At 38.9% G+C, this 20,189-nt stretch overlaps 1 protein-coding gene across 4 annotated transcripts; it reads left to right on the plus strand.

Moving 5' to 3' along the window:
• The first annotated feature begins 378 nt into the window (after positions 1 to 378).
• Positions 379 to 19,662, plus strand: ptk2bb (protein tyrosine kinase 2 beta, b). 4 transcript variants are annotated; one of them, XM_027284506.1, is made up of 31 exons: positions 379 to 583; positions 7,617 to 7,852; positions 8,129 to 8,307; positions 8,437 to 8,524; positions 9,000 to 9,079; positions 9,219 to 9,281; positions 9,533 to 9,587; positions 9,688 to 9,828; positions 9,910 to 9,984; positions 10,421 to 10,522; positions 10,643 to 10,760; positions 10,873 to 10,912; positions 11,139 to 11,170; positions 11,327 to 11,371; positions 11,456 to 11,553; positions 12,088 to 12,169; positions 12,257 to 12,357; positions 12,452 to 12,567; positions 14,016 to 14,116; positions 14,294 to 14,383; positions 15,070 to 15,274; positions 15,531 to 15,639; positions 15,737 to 15,796; positions 15,894 to 16,016; positions 16,154 to 16,306; positions 16,526 to 16,561; positions 17,063 to 17,078; positions 17,193 to 17,230; positions 17,430 to 17,564; positions 17,681 to 17,761; positions 18,854 to 19,662. In XM_027284506.1, exons 2-31 carry the CDS (start codon positions 7,655 to 7,657, stop codon positions 19,067 to 19,069), a joined length of 2,976 nt encoding a protein of 991 aa, XP_027140307.1. In that variant the 5' UTR covers positions 379 to 583; positions 7,617 to 7,654; the 3' UTR covers positions 19,070 to 19,662. The 4 variants fall into 4 exon arrangements, with proteins under 4 accessions (XP_027140307.1, XP_027140308.1, XP_027140309.1 ...); XM_027284507.1 differs by having other exon boundaries at positions 7,621 to 7,852; XM_027284508.1 differs by lacking the exon at positions 379 to 583 and adding an exon at positions 4,213 to 4,431.
• The last annotated feature ends 527 nt before the right edge of the window (positions 19,663 to 20,189 follow it).

The raw sequence follows: 20,189 nt of genomic DNA on the forward strand, positions 1-20,189 counted from the left end.
TCTTTTCATCCACCCCTTTAATTACACATGAATATAAATGTGAAACAAGGCTGGACCTTTAAACCAGGTTACAATTGAGTTTTATTTTAAGCTTGTATCGCCATCTGCTGGCCACACGATGCAATTACACAGTTATAACGACTGAAAATAGGAAATAGTGTCAGTAGGGTGCAGAAGAAAGAGCGAAAGTCAAAGTAAATGCACTCAAGTGTCACATTCATTAGCGACAGGACAGTAGAGTAACTGCACAGTTTATTAAAATGTTTTTTTCTGACTAAACAACTTAGTTTAACGACATCTCTGTGTCTGAAAGTCTCCAGAAACTCCAGACAAGGATAAGAAACAGACACAAAGTCAGTTTGATTTAGGAAAAGTGAGAGGCAGTCCGCCATGTTCTTGAGATTCATGCAATGAGGAAGTGATCCCACCTTACAGCAGGATTGCAAAGGTGAGGGAGTGGCTACCTGCCACCTCCTGCTCGACTAACAGTGTGAGAGACGTGAAGTGTCAGGCCTGGACTCTCCGTGAGGAATAACACGTCCTGTCAAAGCTTTTATTCTAAGAGGAGTTCAATCAGAATCAGGTAAGACATCAGATTATTATTTCTTGATGTTTAGATCAAGCATATGGATTTCCAACTTCTGCTGAGGTGAGCTGAAGACAACTAACACAGGCCAACATTTATAGAGGTTATAAACAGATAGACCTGCAGTTGCATGAGCTTAAAAGTGCTGCTTTTTGTGTTTGAGTGGTTATAAAAAAAAAACATGGATTTGAACAGATTTTCTTTAAAAGTGTGAACATGCTTGAAACTTTATTTTGAAGGGAATTCATTTAAAGTTTAAAGTTTAAAAAAAAGTCACAATGTGAAGTACAAACTGGTGTTTTCTTCCCAGAGAGAGCAGTTTGTTCATTATCAAAGCAAGTCTGTGCAGGTGGAGAAGCAGCCAGCCACATTCCAGTGCCTGGGGTCATGACGTTGCAATATGCAGACCCTCAGCAGCACAACACTGTTAAGAGATCAGGCCTGTCTGAATACCTGCCTGTGTTGACAAGCACCTACTAGGAAAAGAGGCTTCACTATGACTCCTGCCCTTTTATATTTCATAGCTTCTGTAAAGCTGTCTGTAAAGACACACTTCTCACAGCATCAGATTTTCATCTCAACAACATCCTTTTCTCTAATCACCTTGAGAAAATGCAGTCTGAGTTAAAAAAAAAAGAAGAAGCATGATATGATTCAGTTTTTCCTATAATGCCTTTACCCACAAACGGCATCTGATGACACTTCTGGATGGAATACAGTCAGCAAGTGCATGTCGTGACAGATACTGCTAAAGACAACACCACTGTGAATTTTCAGGAAGATAGCACAAAGACAGTCCAAGGTTATACCTGTGTAGGCCGACTGGATTTTTCAGGGCTGATAGCGATATTTGGTTAAAGTCCAGTAATGATTTATATCCAACGTTACCAACAATAATTTCTTTACACAAAACAAACAATTCAGTGGACAAACTATGTCATACTGATCTTATTTGACATTTCTGCACTACAACTTCTTCTTAGACTGTAATTTTCTTTTGTAATTACATGAAAAGAATCTCTTTTAGTTATCAGTTGCTGCTACAGGTGGAGACAAAGGGGCCTGGTGGTACTATCACATGAAGTCTGCTTTTATTTGCTCATCGGTATGAGACACAGTGTATCACATTCATGTTATTTAATATGGATGGCATTAATATTAGTGAGTCACCCCAGAGGCATTTTAGGTTGTTGAGATTGTTCATGCGCCAACAGGTCTTTTGCCATAATGAGCCAGTTATGCGAAACATAAGATTTTCAGTTTACTTTCATATAAAACAGAGAAAATCAATTCAATTTCACTTGTTTCGACAATTAATTGATCGTGCATCTTTAGACACCAATACCAGTATATTTGCAGTAAGCTAATATCAGCTGATATGTCGACCTGTCACATGTATCTGACTCTAGTAGGAACTTCTTGAATGGGCTGAATATGATTATCAGCATAGCTATCAATATATAATAGAGGTGGGCATCAAGGACATGAATAATAATAAAGGTATTTGGAGGCTACTTTGCATGTTGGATACACAGTTGCACATTCATCAAACTGTCCTCATGTGAAAGGTTGTTAAACTGTGAAGGTTACATTGTGTTAACATTTTTTAAATAAATCTTTTCAGCTGTGTGCAGTGGCCATTATTTCTTTAAAAGAACCTGCATTACAAAATGACTCCAGCCTTTCCATACAGCCTCCTTTCTCTCTCTCTCTCGCAGTCTTTTTACCGTCCGCGACAGTGACGGCTGGTATTGTTGAAGCTTTTCTGCCAGCTGCTGTGCAATTTCATTCTCATTCGTCACAATATGTCACCGTGAATCATCCCTTGTCATTCACCTCCTGACATCGCTCCAGTCCATACTGTACTTTTCCAACAGAGCACAACAGCTCAGAAATGGAAAACATTCAGAACTGATGCACAAAAATATCTCCTAATCTAAATAAATATTTGGGTACTGAATATTCCCATTTATTGTCCCGCTGCAGTAAAAGTAAAAGGTTTCGTTCACTTCACCTTGGTTTCAGTCTGTGATAAACATCTCCCTCAGGAACAGTTGTTACCATAACAACTCAAGTGCCGGCATGACAGTGTGCTAGAGAGGCGACAACTCTGTGAGCTTTGGAAGTGCTGCTTTTGTTCTACATAGAGAGTTAAAAGCAACTAGAAAAAGAACCTCATGGCTCAATGCAGTTTGCAATGTACTGTTAATGCTGGATATTTGTTTATTTTTTGCAAAGACTGCCCTGCTTACAAAGTCATAGGTATAATATAGTCAGATGAAATTGTAAATAAAGCTTATTGTATCTTAGCGGTCTAGTTTCACCTTTGCTTTCCTAGTGTGAAAGACAAACTACAGTGGCGGTAAAACATGTAAAAACCACAAAAGGAAGCATCCATTCAGGGCTACTCTGTAGAAAAGGTTCATTATGGTGGACTCAACCTGCAACATATGTTGATAATAAAAGGTTAAATCTAAGGTAACAAAAACATCATGATTCTGGTTTTCAGGTGATTATACACTAACAATAATATTGTTTTGTTTATTATATTCTATATCTGTCATATTCTGACAAATACCTAACTGTGCACACTGGACCTTTAATCTTCAGTGCAGTGGATCATAGATGAAGTGAAATGACCATGTAAAATCCAAAATTATTTGAATATTTTTAATACTAATGCCAGTTTGATGTTTGAATTTTTGTATCAATACCAAAATAATACCCTTTTCAATACCTCACTTAAGAAATATGAACCCTTTATTTTATAAAACATTTTTTTTATATAAAATGTTAAATGTTGCTGAAACACAGAATATGTACAGTAAAAAGTACAGTACTGTTTCTTCTTTCTGATATTTAGTTCATAATAACATAAGACAGCATTTTCCCCTTCAGATATTTTGACATGTCAAAGCAGAAGATGTACAGGCATAAATAATAACATTATTGACAGCTTTAGATGAGCCAGTTCTAGGATATTGTGCATGCTGGCCCAGTGGAGAGGCTTCCTTTGTACATTTAATGGAACAAACTCTCTCAAAGTGTCTGCTGTGAAAATTCTATCTATTGAAACTTGTTACGCAGACATATTCTGATCGGGTCCGGTCGTTCTATATCTGTACCTTGTTGTTTTAGCTTTAAGTTTTTACGTGACACTAAAATAAAGTCTCACAAACTTGTTAGCTGAGACTTGAGGTCACAGGAATTCAACAGAAAACAGACTTCACCACAAACACTGCTATCTATGCTGATATTCATCATTCACACCAAACTTGTATTTCCTTCCCTTAGAGACTTGACACATGCAATATATTTTGCCGCGGTATATTTTGCAATGTTGTCTGAGCGCTTGTAGCTATCTGTCATGTATGTCCCTACGTTAACTCATTGTTTCTTCCATGTGAGCCAAGGAATGTATTTGTTTATCCACAGCCCCACATGCTGTAATCCATGGATATTTTTCTTCCTCTTAAAGTACTCTTAAACTTCACCCTCTGCCTCTTCAATCCCCTCTTGTCAGGCCTCCCACACCCAGGTGATGGTGCAACATGCCGACCGGGCTGCACACATCTTCTCTTTGCTCAGTCATTCGCCTTTCTCTCTTTCTCACTAAACACACACACACACACACTGACACACAAACACACCCACACAGACAGCCCTGTTGGGGAATTCATGGCCTCAGGCTAACAAAACACAACCCCGTTCAACAAGCGGCAGAAAGCCCTGAGAGAAACTAACACGACTCAGCTCCCTCACAGCAGAGTAACAGCATGGAGCTTTATTTATGAGGAAACGTTGTGACAGCCAAAAGACACTTTTCTGACGGACACTGTTGTGAGGTGGGTGACCAGCAGAATCTCTATCTTTATATATAGGTGTGTTGTCAAGGTTGTTTTTAAGTGTTTAGCTCACTCTTTCTCTGTTTGTTGAGCCAACATTCCCTCAGATGTTTGATTGACAGGGCAGAATATTCATTTAAAGGGTGGAGGAGAGGAGATCGGCTTATGTTTGGAGCTGCACCGGCTGTATTTAGCTGACTTCAGCTTGGGTCGCCACTATTCTCACTGTCAGATCTAATCTAAAGTCCATTCAAAATTGTGTGTTTGTGGCTGTGGTTGAGGTTGTACGCTAAAGCTTTTACGATCTCCACTGACCATCACCATGTTTGCTTAAAGCTAAGTGGTTGGAGCTGAATCTCCTGTTGCTGGGTGTCATCTAAGGAATTTATGCCTTATAGGAATTGTTCAACATTTTTGTGAAATACAAGTACAGTTGTCCCTCGCTAATATTTAAAATAAAGATTTTTTTAGTGTAATTTTGCATGTTTTTTTTTTTTTTACAGCGTATTGTACAGGATGAACATGCATTGTGTTCTGTGTCCTGATTGGCTAAGGGAGAACCACACATGTGTTCTGCGTCCTGATTAACTAAGGGAGTACTGAACAAAATACGTGTAAAAAGGTGTATAAAAGTGTGTGGTTAGGGGTTTTACAGCCTTAAAACATGTATAATAATTGTAAAACTTCGCAGATTTCGTTTATTGTGGGTTATTTTTAGAACATATCCCCCGTGATAAACGAGGGACCACTGTATTCGCTTTCCGAGTTACAGAGAAGACTGATGCATTCTCACGTCCGTATGCCAAAACTGGAGCCAGGCAGTGGTTAGCTTAGCTTAGCATAAAGACTGGGAACAGGGGGAAACAGCTAGCCTGACTCTTTCTAGCTCACAAAGTGTATCCGCATTAAAGCCAAGGTGTAAAATCAACCTCACCACAGCTCCAGGAAGTCACTGCAGTCAGCGGACAAATAGTCCTATACATAACTCACTGTAAAATTACAAGTTGTTGTTTTTACACTTCTACAGTTAAAAAAAAGGTCAATAAATGAGCTTTAACTGTGCCTATTACCTTTGTGAGAAGCCCCAATGTTTCCAGTCCTTATGCTAAGCTAAGCTAACTATCGCCTTCCTCTAGCTTAATATTTAATGGACAGAATGAGAGTGGTATTAATCTTCTCTTGTTGAATCTTCACATTAAGAGTATTTCCTAAAAAAAATCAACTATTGCTTTAAGGACAGAGGAGCTGCTTCACTGCCACATTTGGAGTTTCTTCACCTCAGGTTCTTACATGTAGGATAAACACAAGTTGCATAATGGCTCAGCGCTAAGAAACTACTACACGAGTCGGTTGGTCATCGTCACTCTGTTATTCTTCGTTTGCTTTCAGGCAGATTTAGGTGTTGTTTGGTGGTTTACAACGTATTATGTGTCCCCTGTCACTCTGTAGACAGGTGGTTTCCTCTTTCACGCCGCAATTTCAACATGCGTAATGAAGTTATGTTTGTATTCAGGGACAAGTTGGAATTTCAGGCGGAGATGATACAAGTCTACACACTGTCACAGTTTTTGTTTTATGAATCACACAGGCCCTCACTTGAAATCACGGTTAGGAAGGAATTTAATCAGCGGATCTGAGAGTCAAATGATGTGAGTCATAGACACCACATGGCACAAGATCACAGCATCAATGTGAAGCATAGCATGACTATAGTACTATGATGAGTCAAGTCATAGAACAGTGTGTACTTTTGTTAGTTAGGACTAGAGTTGCGCGATACCCACGGTACCCACGGTACCCCGCGGTGCCAAATCATAGCGGTTTCCACTATACTAGAAATTCTACACAACGGTACTACCGTGGATGACTATACTACCAGTGCCAGTTTCCACTACATAGCGGCCGCCTCTACACTCCTTCTGGCTTCTCACTGCATGCTACTCTATAGACATATATACATAGACGCCGCATTGAGCGCTGAATCATACGTCGACGTCGCCGCCATATTGGAAATGGCAGATCTTCCCGTAAACTAATACAAGGAAATGGACTGAACTTCATAAAGCGCCTTTCTACAAAGTTCTTTAAGTTAATGTCTCTTATACACCCATTCACACACACACACTAATATATCTGGGAAACAAACAGGCACCAAAAAACAACGTATGTAACTTTTAAAGTGATGATTATAAATGTTTACTCCTTATGTAAGCACCAAACCAACGTATGTATTTTTCTAATGCTGAGTGTTTACAGCTACTAATGTGTGTAACACTGTTACTGTGATGATAAATATTGAAATATTTATATTTAACATTTAATCTGTGTCTATAATAACCACATCCTGAAATGTAGATGTGACATGAGGGTTTTCTGAATAAAGAGCACTAACGTGCTATATATGTGCTACTCCCTTGTAAACAAACCAACTGGCAACTACTGCAACCGAACTACACAGCCGCTGAATGATTGGCTGTTTGCCTGTTACTGGTAACATCCAGGGATATGATAGGCTGTTTCCACACACTGGGTCCGCCCGTCTATTAGCTGATTGGCTGTTCGTGTGTTTCTGCCGGCAAGAACGAACTCCGTGAAGACAGCTCTGCTTCGATAAAAATTCACTTCAAAACAAACAACAAGCTCAAGTTCTGTCTTGTCCAGACGCGTGCACGGCTTACAGTCACAAACACGAGACAACACACTCACCGCGGCAGAAGCACCGGGCCCGAGTGGCAAGTCTGCAGTGGCGTCGTCATCAGTGGCAACCACTAATTTTGCTCAAAAAACCAAACTCGTTGTTTCAAACTTGTTTCAGTCTAATTCTTACTTTACCAGTATTATATTTATCATGCACCAAACAGCATTATAAGTAATTAATACCGGTAAGTATTTATAACTTGTACAAATACATAGCAGTTCATAAAAATAAAAACAATTTAAAAAAGCCACAGTCTCGCAATAATACCCGCAACCATGATAGTTTGTCTGGTATAGTATCGTGGTTACTCATTTTGGTATTGTGACAACTCTAGTTAGGACACACTGTTAGTTGTCACAGACTTTCAGTCAATGTATGCAGTTAGATTTTTCCTTTTCCTGAACCAGTTAATCAAGACATAGACACCTTACGTTTCACTACTCATTTCAAGTCTTAATTAAAATCTTTTTCCTCTGTCTGTCGAAAGAAAGATGTGGATATGATGGTGCCAACCCAACCGTGACAATGTATGAGGTGATGTCCGGCGACACCTTGTCTTGGAAGGTGCCCAGTCCAAGACAAAGTGTCTCAGAGTTAAGCCCTGAATCGCACTTCACTGGGGACGGAGGACCCATCAAGATCCTCAAAGTGTGCTTCTGCACCAACAACAACCTGGGCAAGAACTTCAAACTGGTTAAATGTGACAGCTCCTGGCAAATTAAGGTGAGGTTGTTATGTGTTAGCAGATGGTGAGAGGAGTTACAGATCAAGCAAAGTTGAAGGAGGTGTTTTGAATGTTTTATTTGGCCTTCTTAACATGCAACATCAATCTCTTTCAGCGTACAAAACTGTTTTCCCTTTCAGTGCACAGCAACAGGCAAAAATCAAACTTTAAAATATTATCTCCAGTGGTAAAGAAGAAGCACGCATAATCCACAAAGTGCAATAAATGGTAGGATGACTGCAATTTTGAAAAATTGCTCACCCTCTTTCTTTCAGGACATTATTCGTTCGATTCTGGTCAGTGGTCGATTGGGGCCAAACATCGAACACTCTGGATGTTACGGTCTCCTGCTGAAGCACCTGAAGTCAGAAGAACTTCACTGGCTGCATCCGGATCTGACTGTGGGGGAGGTGGAGCAACGCTACGAGAGCCATCACGTGGAAGCTGAGTGGAGGTAGCGATCGGTTACTCAGATGTTTGATTTGATCTTGTCGAGCGAGTGTTTGAGTGTCATCCACAGTGTCCGATCTGAAAGTATTTGATAAACTTGCATGCTGTTTGTCTGTTTTATTTTTGAATGCAGGTACGACCTTCGTATCAGATACGTTCCTGTCAATTTCCTGGAAAAATTCAAGGATGACAGATCTACGTTGCTATATTTTTACCAACAGGTAACGAGCTACAGTGTGTTTTATTTTTTGTTGTTTTTATACCACATAAAACGGGACTTCAACATGACAAGTAATGTAATAACGTTTTCTTGACTGGTTTTGATAAAAATAAAAATTGAGTTTCTGCAGGTGGCATTGCTTTTTTTTGTTGTTGTTTGTTTCAGCACTTTACAAGGTTACCAGCCCTCGGGCCACAAACCTTGAAGGGGTTATTGGCCCACTGGAAACTATTGTGCAGAAAATCGGAATAATAATTATACAAATCAGCTATTACAGTTTATTTATGCAGTAATTACCTTGAATTCCTTGCAGTCTATGATGTGTCTAACACAAATATACTGATTTGTAACTATAGTAGCTTTTAGCAGTACATGAATTTGTGCTGTTGGACAGTCAATGTAGAAACAGTCTGTGATAGGAAGTAAAATTATTACTGCAGTATACTGTTTATTGGCATATCTGATTTCTCTGTTAGGTGCGTAGTGATTACATGCAGTATCATGCCAGTAAGGTCAGCGATGGGATGGCACTGCAGCTCGGCTGTTTGGAGATCAGGTGAGTCATTGCATTCCTCTCGTTCTTCTGCTCTTTACTTCACATTTAATTTGCTTTAGTGAGTGCAGGCCTTGAATTAATGTTTGTGATCAAGATCATTTGGTTATATATTAGTTGCTGAGATGTTTTCTTTTTACAGGAGGTTCTATAAAGACATGAACGCAAAGGGTCTGGAGAAAAAGTCCAACTTTGAGCTGCTAGAGTAAGTTTTTATGTTCCCTTAAATCTTTTAACTGTAATCCTGATGACATATTATCTCTCAGATGATGACTTTACTCTGTATGAGTTGATATTTAACCCTGAGTTAATCAATCCTCTTAAAAGCCTCACTGGATAATGTTAGAAATTCCTTGTTTGAATTTGATCATATGATAGGTGATGACATGTAGAATATATGATGTTTCAATCTGGCATGATTTTAAGCTTTTTCTGAATTTTGTTTGACAAATAAAGAAAAGAAGTGGGCCTGGATCTTTTCTTTCCTCCACAGCTGATCAACAGCATGAAGGTAAACTATCCAAACTATGAGTTCAATGCTCAATTATATTTATTACTCAGACCGTGAGCAGACTGTATGTGAATTTTACATTTCTCTATTTGTGATCTAGGCGAAGCAGCTACGGAAGTTGATCCAGCAAACGTTTCAACAGTACGCAACGCTCAAGGAGGACGACTGTATGGTCAAGTTTTTTGAGACCTTCAAAGATTTCGCCAGTTATGATGAAGAGGTTTTCCCCTGTGAACTAGTGGTGAGTACATACAACATGAAGCTCAGCAGCAGCAGCTCTTCTCCTCACTCTGCCAACGTTTAACCACTCTCACTTCAACAGCAAGGTTGGAGTCTGTCAGTGGAGCTGGTCATCGGCGGGAGGGGGATTCGCCAACGAACACAGAAGAATTCAGCGGTAAGCATGTTGAAGATATAAGTATTATTTTGCAGGGTTGTGTTATAGCCAAGTTCAAGGATTTTAGTTAAAGAAATAGTTTCACATTTTGAGAAATATGCTTATTCGCTTCTTTACTGAGAGTTAGATGGCTGCTTCATAATTATCATACGGACCTGAGAGTGATATCAATCTTCTCATGTAACAGTCGACCAGAAAGCAAATAAGCATATTTCTCAAAATGTCAAACATATGTCTTATCATTTCTTTAAACACCATTGTTTTATTGTGAAAGTTTAATTTCTTAAATTCATTCCTGCTGGATTTTTGCCCGCACATATTTTCCAAAGAAAATGATTAATACCTCTTGCCATCAGTGAATGCTGCGTCATTAAATCTACCACACTGTGTCAGCTGTAATCAGTCCCATCATAACTGTAACTGTTTTGTGCCTCAGCCTGTTTTTCTAGCCGACTTCAAACAGATCAAGAAAATACAATGCTTACCTAAGAGTGACGGCAAGGCTCTCATGAACCTCAGCATAGAGGGGGCCAGACAAGTAAGTGCCACAACAGTACTATCTATCGATTACGCATATAGCTGAGATGAAATTAATTTACAATAGAGAGCATTCGCACGTGAAATTACTGAGCTTACATTGTCATGCCCTTTCTGACAGTGCTTGTCAATCAATGTGGCCACAATGCCTATGGCGGAGAACATGATGGACCTTATTGACGGGTACTGTCGCTTGGAAAATAACACAGATGATACTGTTATCTTCAGACCAAATAATGGTGTGTATGACTCTGCTACTTCCTCTTTTTGCTTTTTTTAACACCACTGTGGTTAAAGCATAGTTGAATGCTTAAATGTAACTGAAATATTTATAACTGATCTATGTCCTAGATGCCAGTACAAGGAGTCCCCTACCTGAGATTCCTACAGAGTGAGTGGACTTTGTCTGTTTGACAGCTTTGGGTGATTTATGGCCTTGGGGTAGCTGCAGAGTCCAAGCTGTACTCATCAGCTCTTTGGTTATAAAATGAAATGAAAAGTTAGAGGTTTCGATGTGAAAGGCTGTTTTACTGAATCATTCTGTCAGAGCTCAGAGGAGCCATAATTTGAAAATTTATGACCGGGGCTTCCTCTCATTTGTCTTTTCTCTGGACCAGAAGAGACAGCAGCTCGATCAGACACAGTATGGGTGAGCTGACACTTTTCATAGTTTTTACACAATCCTCCATGTGTAATACAAAACATCTTTATTTCCAACTTTAAAAGCCAGACGTTTGTGTTATTATCTCACAAAAATAAGCACTGAGGTCAAAATTATGTTCCTTCTTTTGTTTTGTTTTTTCAGGTTCAGATATCTACTGTGAGATTCTCGATGAAAGGCCGAAATCAGGTTCGTTGAAAGTTTGTGTTCACGTCTTTTGAACAAAATAATAACTGTGGGTATTTCTTAAAATTAAAATCTTGTTTTATTTAGTTGTTAAGTACGGGATCGACCGAAAGGACATCGAGCTTGGACGAATCCTCGGTGAGGGGTTTTTCGGGGAAGTCTTTGATGGAGTTTACAAAAAACCTGTAAGTCTGTCTTTATAGTTCAAGTATATGAAGTATCTATGTATATTTATGTTACCAGGAGTCACAGTTTCTGTTTGAACTATGTAGTTATACATCATAAAACTTTAATTAATATATTATTATGTGTAGCATAGTGTAGGGCTGCAACTTGTGTCTAAACGGGCTAAACTGTCTTTCATCTGTCTGTCATAATTATCTAAACCCTGAGTTAAAGTCTTCAGGTTGCTTGTTTTGTCTGACCAACAGTGCAAAATCCAAAACTGTTACATAAGACGGAGAAAAGCAGCTATAGCTTAAAACTGTGAAGCTGGAAGTACAGCATGTTTGATGTTTTTGCTTGAAAAATGTCCTGAATGATAAATGATCACTTGATTATTACAAAAGTTGCTGCTTCATTGTTTGACTAATCGGTTAATTGAATAAGCATGTGCGTTTTACAAACAGATTTGAGCGTGTGCAGAAAGTTTAGTCACACAAAAACTCCACTGCACTCACATTGCATCACTGTGTCTTTGTCGGCTGTTGATTGAACAGGGCGGTGAAAGGATTAATGTGGCGGTGAAGACCTGCAAAGACAGTTCACCCGATGTGATGGAGAAGTTCATGAGTGAAGCAGGTAATCAGAAAAATGTGTAGAGAATAATAAAATAACTGTGATGACAATAACTATGAAAATAACTTTGTGAACTTTGTGAATTTTCAGTCATTATGAAGAAGTTCGATCATCAGCACATCGTCAAACTGATTGGAATCATCGAGGATGATCCTGTGTCGATTGTCATGGAGCTTTACCAGTATGGAGAGGTTCGTTCATGAGTCATGTCTGATCGTGTTGCGGCTGGATTCTTGCATGACAGAGACTGTGAGTGAATTCCTGTCTCGTTTAAATGTGTTGCAGCTCGGGAACTACTTAACTCAGAACCAGAACAAGCTGTCAAATATAACCCTGGTGCTGTTCAGCCTGCAGATCTGCAAAGCTCTCGTCTACCTCGCAGGGGTCAACGTGGTGCACAGGTGAAAGACTCCTTTTGATTCTTTTGTGTTGTTATCACTGACAGTAGAATAAATGGACAGTGTTTGTGTGACATCTCTGATTGGTTTATGAAGCTCAGAGTGTCATGGCTCTAGCTATGTTAGTAATCTCCCCCTCGGGCTAATATAAAAATTCGCAAAGATGCGGATCATTGGTGGACCTGGGGCGGGCTGAATGACGCCTGGGTGCTTAAACAAACCATCTGTAACAGCACCTACCTGTCATTCAAAGAACACATGCTATTAATTCTGCATAACTTTAAGCCTTGATATAATTGGAACAGGTGAGTTCTATAAAAATTCACCCTCGTACAGTTGTCCTGAACGGGGAAATTAGCTATAGAGACCAAAACAGTTTTTTGAACCAGGTTGTAAACATGTTTATTTCTGCTGTGAATTTGGACATTTTAACATGGGGGCTTATGGAGACTGACTCATTCTGTAGCCAGCCTCAAGTGGACGTTAGAGGAACTGCAGTTTTTGGCACTTCTGCATTGGCTTCACTTCACAGTGACGGAGGTTGTAGCTTGGTGGAAGAAGTGAAAGCACTTCTGTGTTTTCTTTTGTCTGTGCTGACGAACACGGGAAAAAATTGCTAACACACATCCTGTAATAGTCGCGACTCTACGATGAATTTGTCCAATCAACTGACCAATCGTACACTGATGGCGCTAATGATGAACTGATCCCACTTTTTTTTTTAAACTTAGCCACAACACTACAGTAAACTCAGCTAGTGGATGAAACATCATGTAGAAAAGTCACTGTGACCAGCTAACCCATGCTGATTATCTGAGTCTTTTATATAACAAATTAGGTCCTTTGATATTGTCAGAAGAAAAGAGGCAGCCTGTGATGTTCTGGAGTACAGTGTGTTCTTGTAATAATTTCTTGGGATTTCCTGCAGAGTGGTAATTCACATGGATAGTGAGTAAAAAGGACAATCCTATCGGATGCAACTGGAAAGAAATAAAAACAACAAAACAAGAGGCCAAAACACCATCTAAGTATAAAAAGTCTTATAAGGTAGTGACAGTAGCAAACTTTTTTATTTAAACTTAGAAATGTCCAAAGACAAAACATTGCAGAAAGCTGATGTGAAATGACAAAAAACAACAACAACATTTCACTCGGTTGTTTCTGTTATCAACCGCTTTCAGGCAGCAGCAACTTGTGGATTCAATCTCCCGTGAAAAAAAAACACTGACAAAGGAAATTAGTTTTTTCCTGTGTGGAAAATGCAAACATTCCTTTTTGTATTATTTTCTGCTGCATTCATGGCAGCACTGTATTAATAGAGAGGATAGAGAATTCAAGTCAGTCAGTGACGGCCTAAGGCCATTAAAATCTCTCTCTCCGTCAGATTACACTACAAGTTCTGTTTGCATTATCTTGTATTTACATTTCATAAACCTGTATGTCTTTTTCAGAGACATTGCTGTGCGGAACGTCTTAGTTGCCAGTCCAGACTGTGTGAAGCTTGGAGACTTCGGCCTGTCGAGGTACATCGAGGAAGAAGAATACTACAAGGGTAAGAGATACAGAAAATAAAAGATGACTTCTTATCAGAATAAGCTGAATCACAAATAAAAAAGATAAAAGTTATACATAAATCCTTGTCATAGTAGACACAGAGGGGACATGAAATAATACAGTTACCTCATGTTTAAAAGTCAACTCTGAACACAAACCTCCCATTTATTTGCAGCGTCTGTTACTCGGTTGCCGATCAAGTGGATGGCCCCAGAATCCATCAACTTCAGGCGCTTTACCACAGCCAGTGATGTCTGGATGTTTGGTGAGTTTGTGATACTTTAATATAATGTGCAAGACATTTCGGACATCATTCAGACAGGTAGGTTGCTGCTTAATCTTCAAACCAAACAAGCGCTGCCTGATTTTTATGAAATGATGAACAATATTTCCAGAGTACTGTAGACACACAGATTCCTTCAGGGCAAACAGGGATGATGGGTTGGAAACCACTTCATATATATTTGTCTAGAGCATGTACAATCAAGTTACAGTATCATCTATTATCACATGTCTTCACTCTCTAAAGCAGCACCATCTTGTGGACTACTTGTTTTGCTGTTCTTCTCTCATCTATTTCACACCAATAGACTTATCACAATGAAATAGTTCATGATAAACATCTTTGTTCCAGTTCCTCGTGTGTGTACTTCTACTTTTCTCAAGTTGTCAGCCCCAAAAATCGAAACTTACTCTGACCTTTGATGATGGATTATTTGTTTAGACATCCCCGAGAGGGAAAACAATGCCTGACATTGATAATTCTGGACTGTGTGCAGGAAATACAATGTGACAACTGAGTATTTGGATTTCTTCTATATTTAATTCAGTGTTGTACACTTTGATAGAGGCTAAAGTGCTAATTAATGAAGTATTTGTCAGTTGTGTCTCCTGCAGTGATTTACAAACATCCTCAGTGCTCAAACATTCCCTTTTTGTCCCTTTTTGTAGCTGTATGCATGTGGGAGATAATGAGTTTTGGGCAGCAGCCCTTTTTCTGGCTTGAGAACAGAGATGTAATCAACCAGTTGGAGCAGGGAATAAGGCTGCCCAAGCCAGACAACTGCCCTCCTGCCCTCTATTCACTCATGACCCGCTGCTGGTCCTACGACCACAGAGAGAGGCCCAACTTCACTGAGCTGGTGGTCAAGATCAGGTATTTCTTTATTATTAAGAGCTGTAATGTATTTCTACTCAGCGTTGATGTGTGACAAAATAATGCACTACAGTTCATAGTTCTTAATAAATGTCGATTGTTTTTGTGGTAAGGACAAAGGCCTCACAATCGCTGTTTTATTGTCTGATACAACTGATCACTGGTCACTGATGTTTGAAGTCATTTAATGCAGTGTGTTGTGTTTTTGTACCTCGTCACTAAGACGTGACATAAATTTTTCTCTAAAATCTGTCAGTGACGTTCACAAGATGGAGAAGGAGCAGGAATTGGAGAGAGAGAGGGACAGAGCACGCGCCACCAAATTTTTCGACCCCAAGTTCAACTTTCACGAGCCTCCTCCTAAGGTGTGAATCTGTTTACACCGTTACATACTATAAGACAGCACATTATTCAGATTTAATGCATGTATGCATGTTTTAATACATCTCTTAAACATTGTAGCCTTCAAGAATGAAACCAGGGCGGTTTGGGAACACCCTCAGTATTGGTCTACACATTCAGGTACCTCTAAAGATGTCTGTTTCTTCAATAAATGACATGCTTTACTTCAAAATGATTTTTATCTAAGTGATCTATGTGTGTGTGTTTATTTGTGCAGCTGAATGAGGCTTTGTGTGCCAGCTCACCTGACCTAGCCAGCCCATGTGAATACCAGTCCCCTCTGGACTCCATGAACACTCTTGCGTTGCCCGCCAAGTCCCCTCGGCGTCGAAGCGTGGGGGTAAGAAAGACTCAGAAAGACTCAGCTGAGGTCACATGTTCAAATATCAGTAAACCTGTAACACTAAAGCACTACACGCAAGATAAAAATTAAGGCATTAAGAGATTTTTTCTGCTGTCAACCCACCATGCTTCTAGGAGGGCGAGTTTTTCCGAGCTGAAGCAAACAGCAGGGAGGACGCCCAGCGGCTGTGGCAGAGGGAGAGGCAGCACATGCAGGACACCCTCCGCCACCAGAAAGAGCAGATGATGGCAGATAAAAAGTGGCTGGAGAAGGAGGAGAGACTCCTGGTGCGGAACAGACCCTTCTCTGTATCTCTGTGTCCCCCCGCCTCCGATTTCAACGTGGCCCTGAAGGCTACGCTGAACGAGGCGTCGTTAAAAAATATCAACCCACGTTTTCGCTCTCGACGCCCTGCTAGTCTTAACTTGAATGTTCCTCTGATAACAGTTCCAAAGAGGGGGTCCAGGTCCATATTTTATAAAATGAACGTGCCTGTTTTTTTGCAGGACCCCATGGGACCAGAGGATCCCACCAGCCCAGTGGTAGGTGTCCGCATTTGTAAAACTGTGATTTCAAATTAAAGAAGGAATCAACTCTAAAAAATGTTAAAAAAAGATCTATGTTCGACAACTTATATTTCTTATGTTATTTAATTAAGACATATACTATTTATAAATATTAACACATGTAATATTCACTGCATTTAAATAATAAAATAACATCAGACAAGAACACATAAAAATAAACATTTTTCATCCTCCACCTGTGATCATAAATACAGCAAAATGCAAAAAACTTCACATATTGTTCTTTGGGGTTATCAAAAGGCATTCTGGGAAATGTAGGAAGCCACCAACTAAAGTGAATTATTCTTTTGTTGCTTTGTACTTTTTCTAGGATAAATCAGAATTATATTCTGCTGGTTACTAGAAGTACATTTGTGCATTAATGTCTATAGAGCTGTTGATGGCGGTGAGAGTACAGACAGGATGTTTCAGGATGATTTTCTTATCCTCATGAGATTTATCTTTTATTCTTTTCAGGCTGACACTGAGGGTGGTAAGTGCTTAAAAAATTCCACAAATCCACATTTCATTCTGGATATTATTATTCATCTCTTTCACTGCTGTCTTTCTTTTCTCTCTCTTTCATATTGTTCATCTTTCTGCCCTGCAGCACCACCAGACAAGCCACCACGGCTCACGGCGCAGGTAACTATATCATGTCATTTTTGTGTTGTAATATCTTTTTAGGTAACTCCAAAGACAATTTAATTACATTAGCTTGGTCTGTATTGGCCTTTAGTTGAAATGGCACTGTGCTTTTATAATAGATTTCAGTGATGATCCTTTGTGTAAAGTAATGAAGATTTCTTTTTATTATTAAAACACATTATTCCCTCTTCCTTAGCCTGCTCCCACAGCTGAGCTGGACCGCTCTGACGACAAAGTGTATCAGTCCGTCATGAACTTGGTCAAAGTTGTTGTCCAGCTCAAGAATGACATCGTCACGCTGCCACCTGAAAAATATATCACGCTTGTCCAGGTAGACTAAGACAAATCTGTTTTTTACTTTAAATTCAAGGTGTGTGAATTGTAATTGAGGACGAACCTCTTGAGTCATGCTGTTGATTCATTCTCTGCATTGATCTCTGCCCACAGTCTGTTGGGATGGCTTTACGAGATCTGATTCACAACGTGGATAACATACTGCCGACCTTACACGAGTCTGTCAGGACTGAGGTATAGTATATTGTCTGCAGCTTATTTGCTGTGTTTTTTTTTTTTATCTCCTTACTCTCTTTCTTTATCGATTATCCAACCAAGCTGGCTAAATGTGAACACAAAGGGATTGAACTCCTCTTCAAACACAAAAAAGCAAAGAAGAAATTACCATTTCATATTCTTCTGGCTGAGGACACCCAAAATCCATAGCTGCCATATTAGAGCAGTTTCTACAGATTTATATCAATTTATTAAATAGGGTACAAAGACTTGCTTACTTAGCTGATATGCACACAGAGCAAACAAAATGCAAATACAGCACCATATGGACAAAATAACTATTGATTCACTGTGAACACATCCCCGTAGCAGAGCCGACCAAAACATTTATAAACAGTGAAAGTGCCCATGTCTATGTGTCTATTTATTTAGGTTACACGATATGCCTGTAAATTGTGTTTACAGGCTTTTTTTTACTTAGTAGGAAAAGCACAGGTGTTACCAATCAATCAGACTTTTATATATTATTTATTATTTTATTACTTTTATATATTATATGTATACTATTTTTTATAAAAATGTTTTATGCAAACAAAATGCAGCACAAAGATTCACACATTAAAACAACCCTGTATCACACACACACACGCACACACACATCCCTTTATAAACAAAAAGACAAAATGAGAAAACGTCATCAATTTGCAGTGAGGAAACACAAAAAGATCAAGAATGAAAATAAAATAATTGAAAATAATAATCATAATAAAAAAACTAAAAATGTGTAAATAGATAGCCCAAAATAATGATGATAACAAAAGATTGGTGATAATAATGATAGATTGACTAAATAACTAACTAACTAAATAATAGTCATAATAATGTAACAGATGAAAATGTGTAACTAGACAAATAAATAAATATAGTTCAAGTAAGAGCCAGACTGCTTTTAAAAATGTGAACATATACAGTAAATCATAACATCAGTGATGGCTCTCTCAATACAGGAACCTAAAACTGAAGCATCACCATCAGCTTTCATACACGTTATTACACGCGTGCTTTTCCTCCTGTGACATGTCAAAATGTTGTTACGGTCCTCCCTCGCAGATCGAAGGCACCCAGAAGCTTCTGAACAACGACATGGCAGAGCTGATCAGCAAAATGCGACTGGCCCAGCAGAACGCCATCACCACTTTGAAGGACGAGTGTAAGAAACAGATGCTGGCTGCAGCACACACTCTGGCTATGGACAGCAAGAACATGTTGGATGCAGTGGATCAAGCCAGAGTCAGGGCCAACTTAGCCAAACCAGTGGCCACCTAGTGGACTGAAAACTCTCTTGTTCAGTTTCAACTTAAAGTCCACATCTGTCGTGTGTTTTTCGGTTTAAATTTATACTACAAAGGGGAAAAAAGTGTGTGTGTGTGTGTGTGTATGCTTACAACGGTAGTATGTATATGGTCCATTGGCATCATCATCATGAGGATGCCGTCATTTCAGACATTGACACATGTTCTTATCTGTGATTGAGTTATTGATTTAATAATCTGCTCAGATCTTGAATTACCCTTGTAAATATTAAATGTTTCTAATGGCAGGTACAATGGCTTTTACCACAGAGTAAAAGAAAAAATAATGTAAAGCAAATTAAAACGTAAGTAAATGGTCATTCTTTCAGCTATCAAAAGGGTTTTATATATACACACTACCTACATATACAGTATATACTGTATACACGGTACATATCTCAAATCAAATTATGAGATAAAGATACATGTCAGGTTCAACTTGAAAGAGCCAAAGTTTTTTTGTATTATGTCCGACGTCATTATTAGAAAATATGAAATTCTAGCACATAATCAAGTATCATCAAGTGATAAAATAAAAAAATAAATATCATGATGTATACTACTGAACATTATTGCCTGTTGATTGAAATGTATCTCTTGTATCTGTTTGTGATTTGTGATCATATTTAATGCTAGTACATTACTGATAATTATCTTGTCATTTGGACCAGTTTGGGTTTTTATAGGTGATACGGTAACCTGTATAATATAATGCAGTCCTATTTAACAGAAATTAGAAATGACCATACAGTTGAATCCACACATATCTGATGCCATCTCATCAAGAAGTTTTAGTTTGTTCCCCCTGCAGCAGTATTGCTTTGTGTTGCAACATATAGTACATATTGACACAGTTAACTAGAAGGGGATTAGAAAAGCCCAGACCTCTGCCAAGGTGTTCAGTTTCTACAGTGATCTTTAAGTTTTATGTTTAGTCGTAACACATTATTCACTTTAATTACAACAGGTTTGCAAAGATGTGATGAATTCAGTTCGTTTTGCCATAGACACTGTTACAATTGACTTGACTACAAAATAAGTTGTGTATCTGAGCCGTGATTTGGATCTGCTAAAAAATGTAATGGTTTCTTCCT

Source organism: Larimichthys crocea, chromosome XI (genome assembly GCF_000972845.2).
Source record: "Larimichthys crocea isolate SSNF chromosome XI, L_crocea_2.0, whole genome shotgun sequence".
Taxonomy (NCBI): domain Eukaryota; kingdom Metazoa; phylum Chordata; class Actinopteri; family Sciaenidae; genus Larimichthys; species Larimichthys crocea.

Coding starts and splice junctions, on each gene's coding strand:
- ptk2bb (XM_027284506.1), top strand. CDS start 7,655: ATGTATGAGGTGATGTCCGGCGACACCTTGTCTTGGAAGGTGCCCAGT. Junction 7,853..8,128: donor ACAGCTCCTGGCAAATTAAG/GTGAGGTTGTTA, acceptor TCTTTCTTTCAG/GACATTATTCGTTCGATTCT. Junction 10,761..10,872: donor TATCTTCAGACCAAATAATG/GTGTGTATGACT, acceptor TCTATGTCCTAG/ATGCCAGTACAAGGAGTCCC.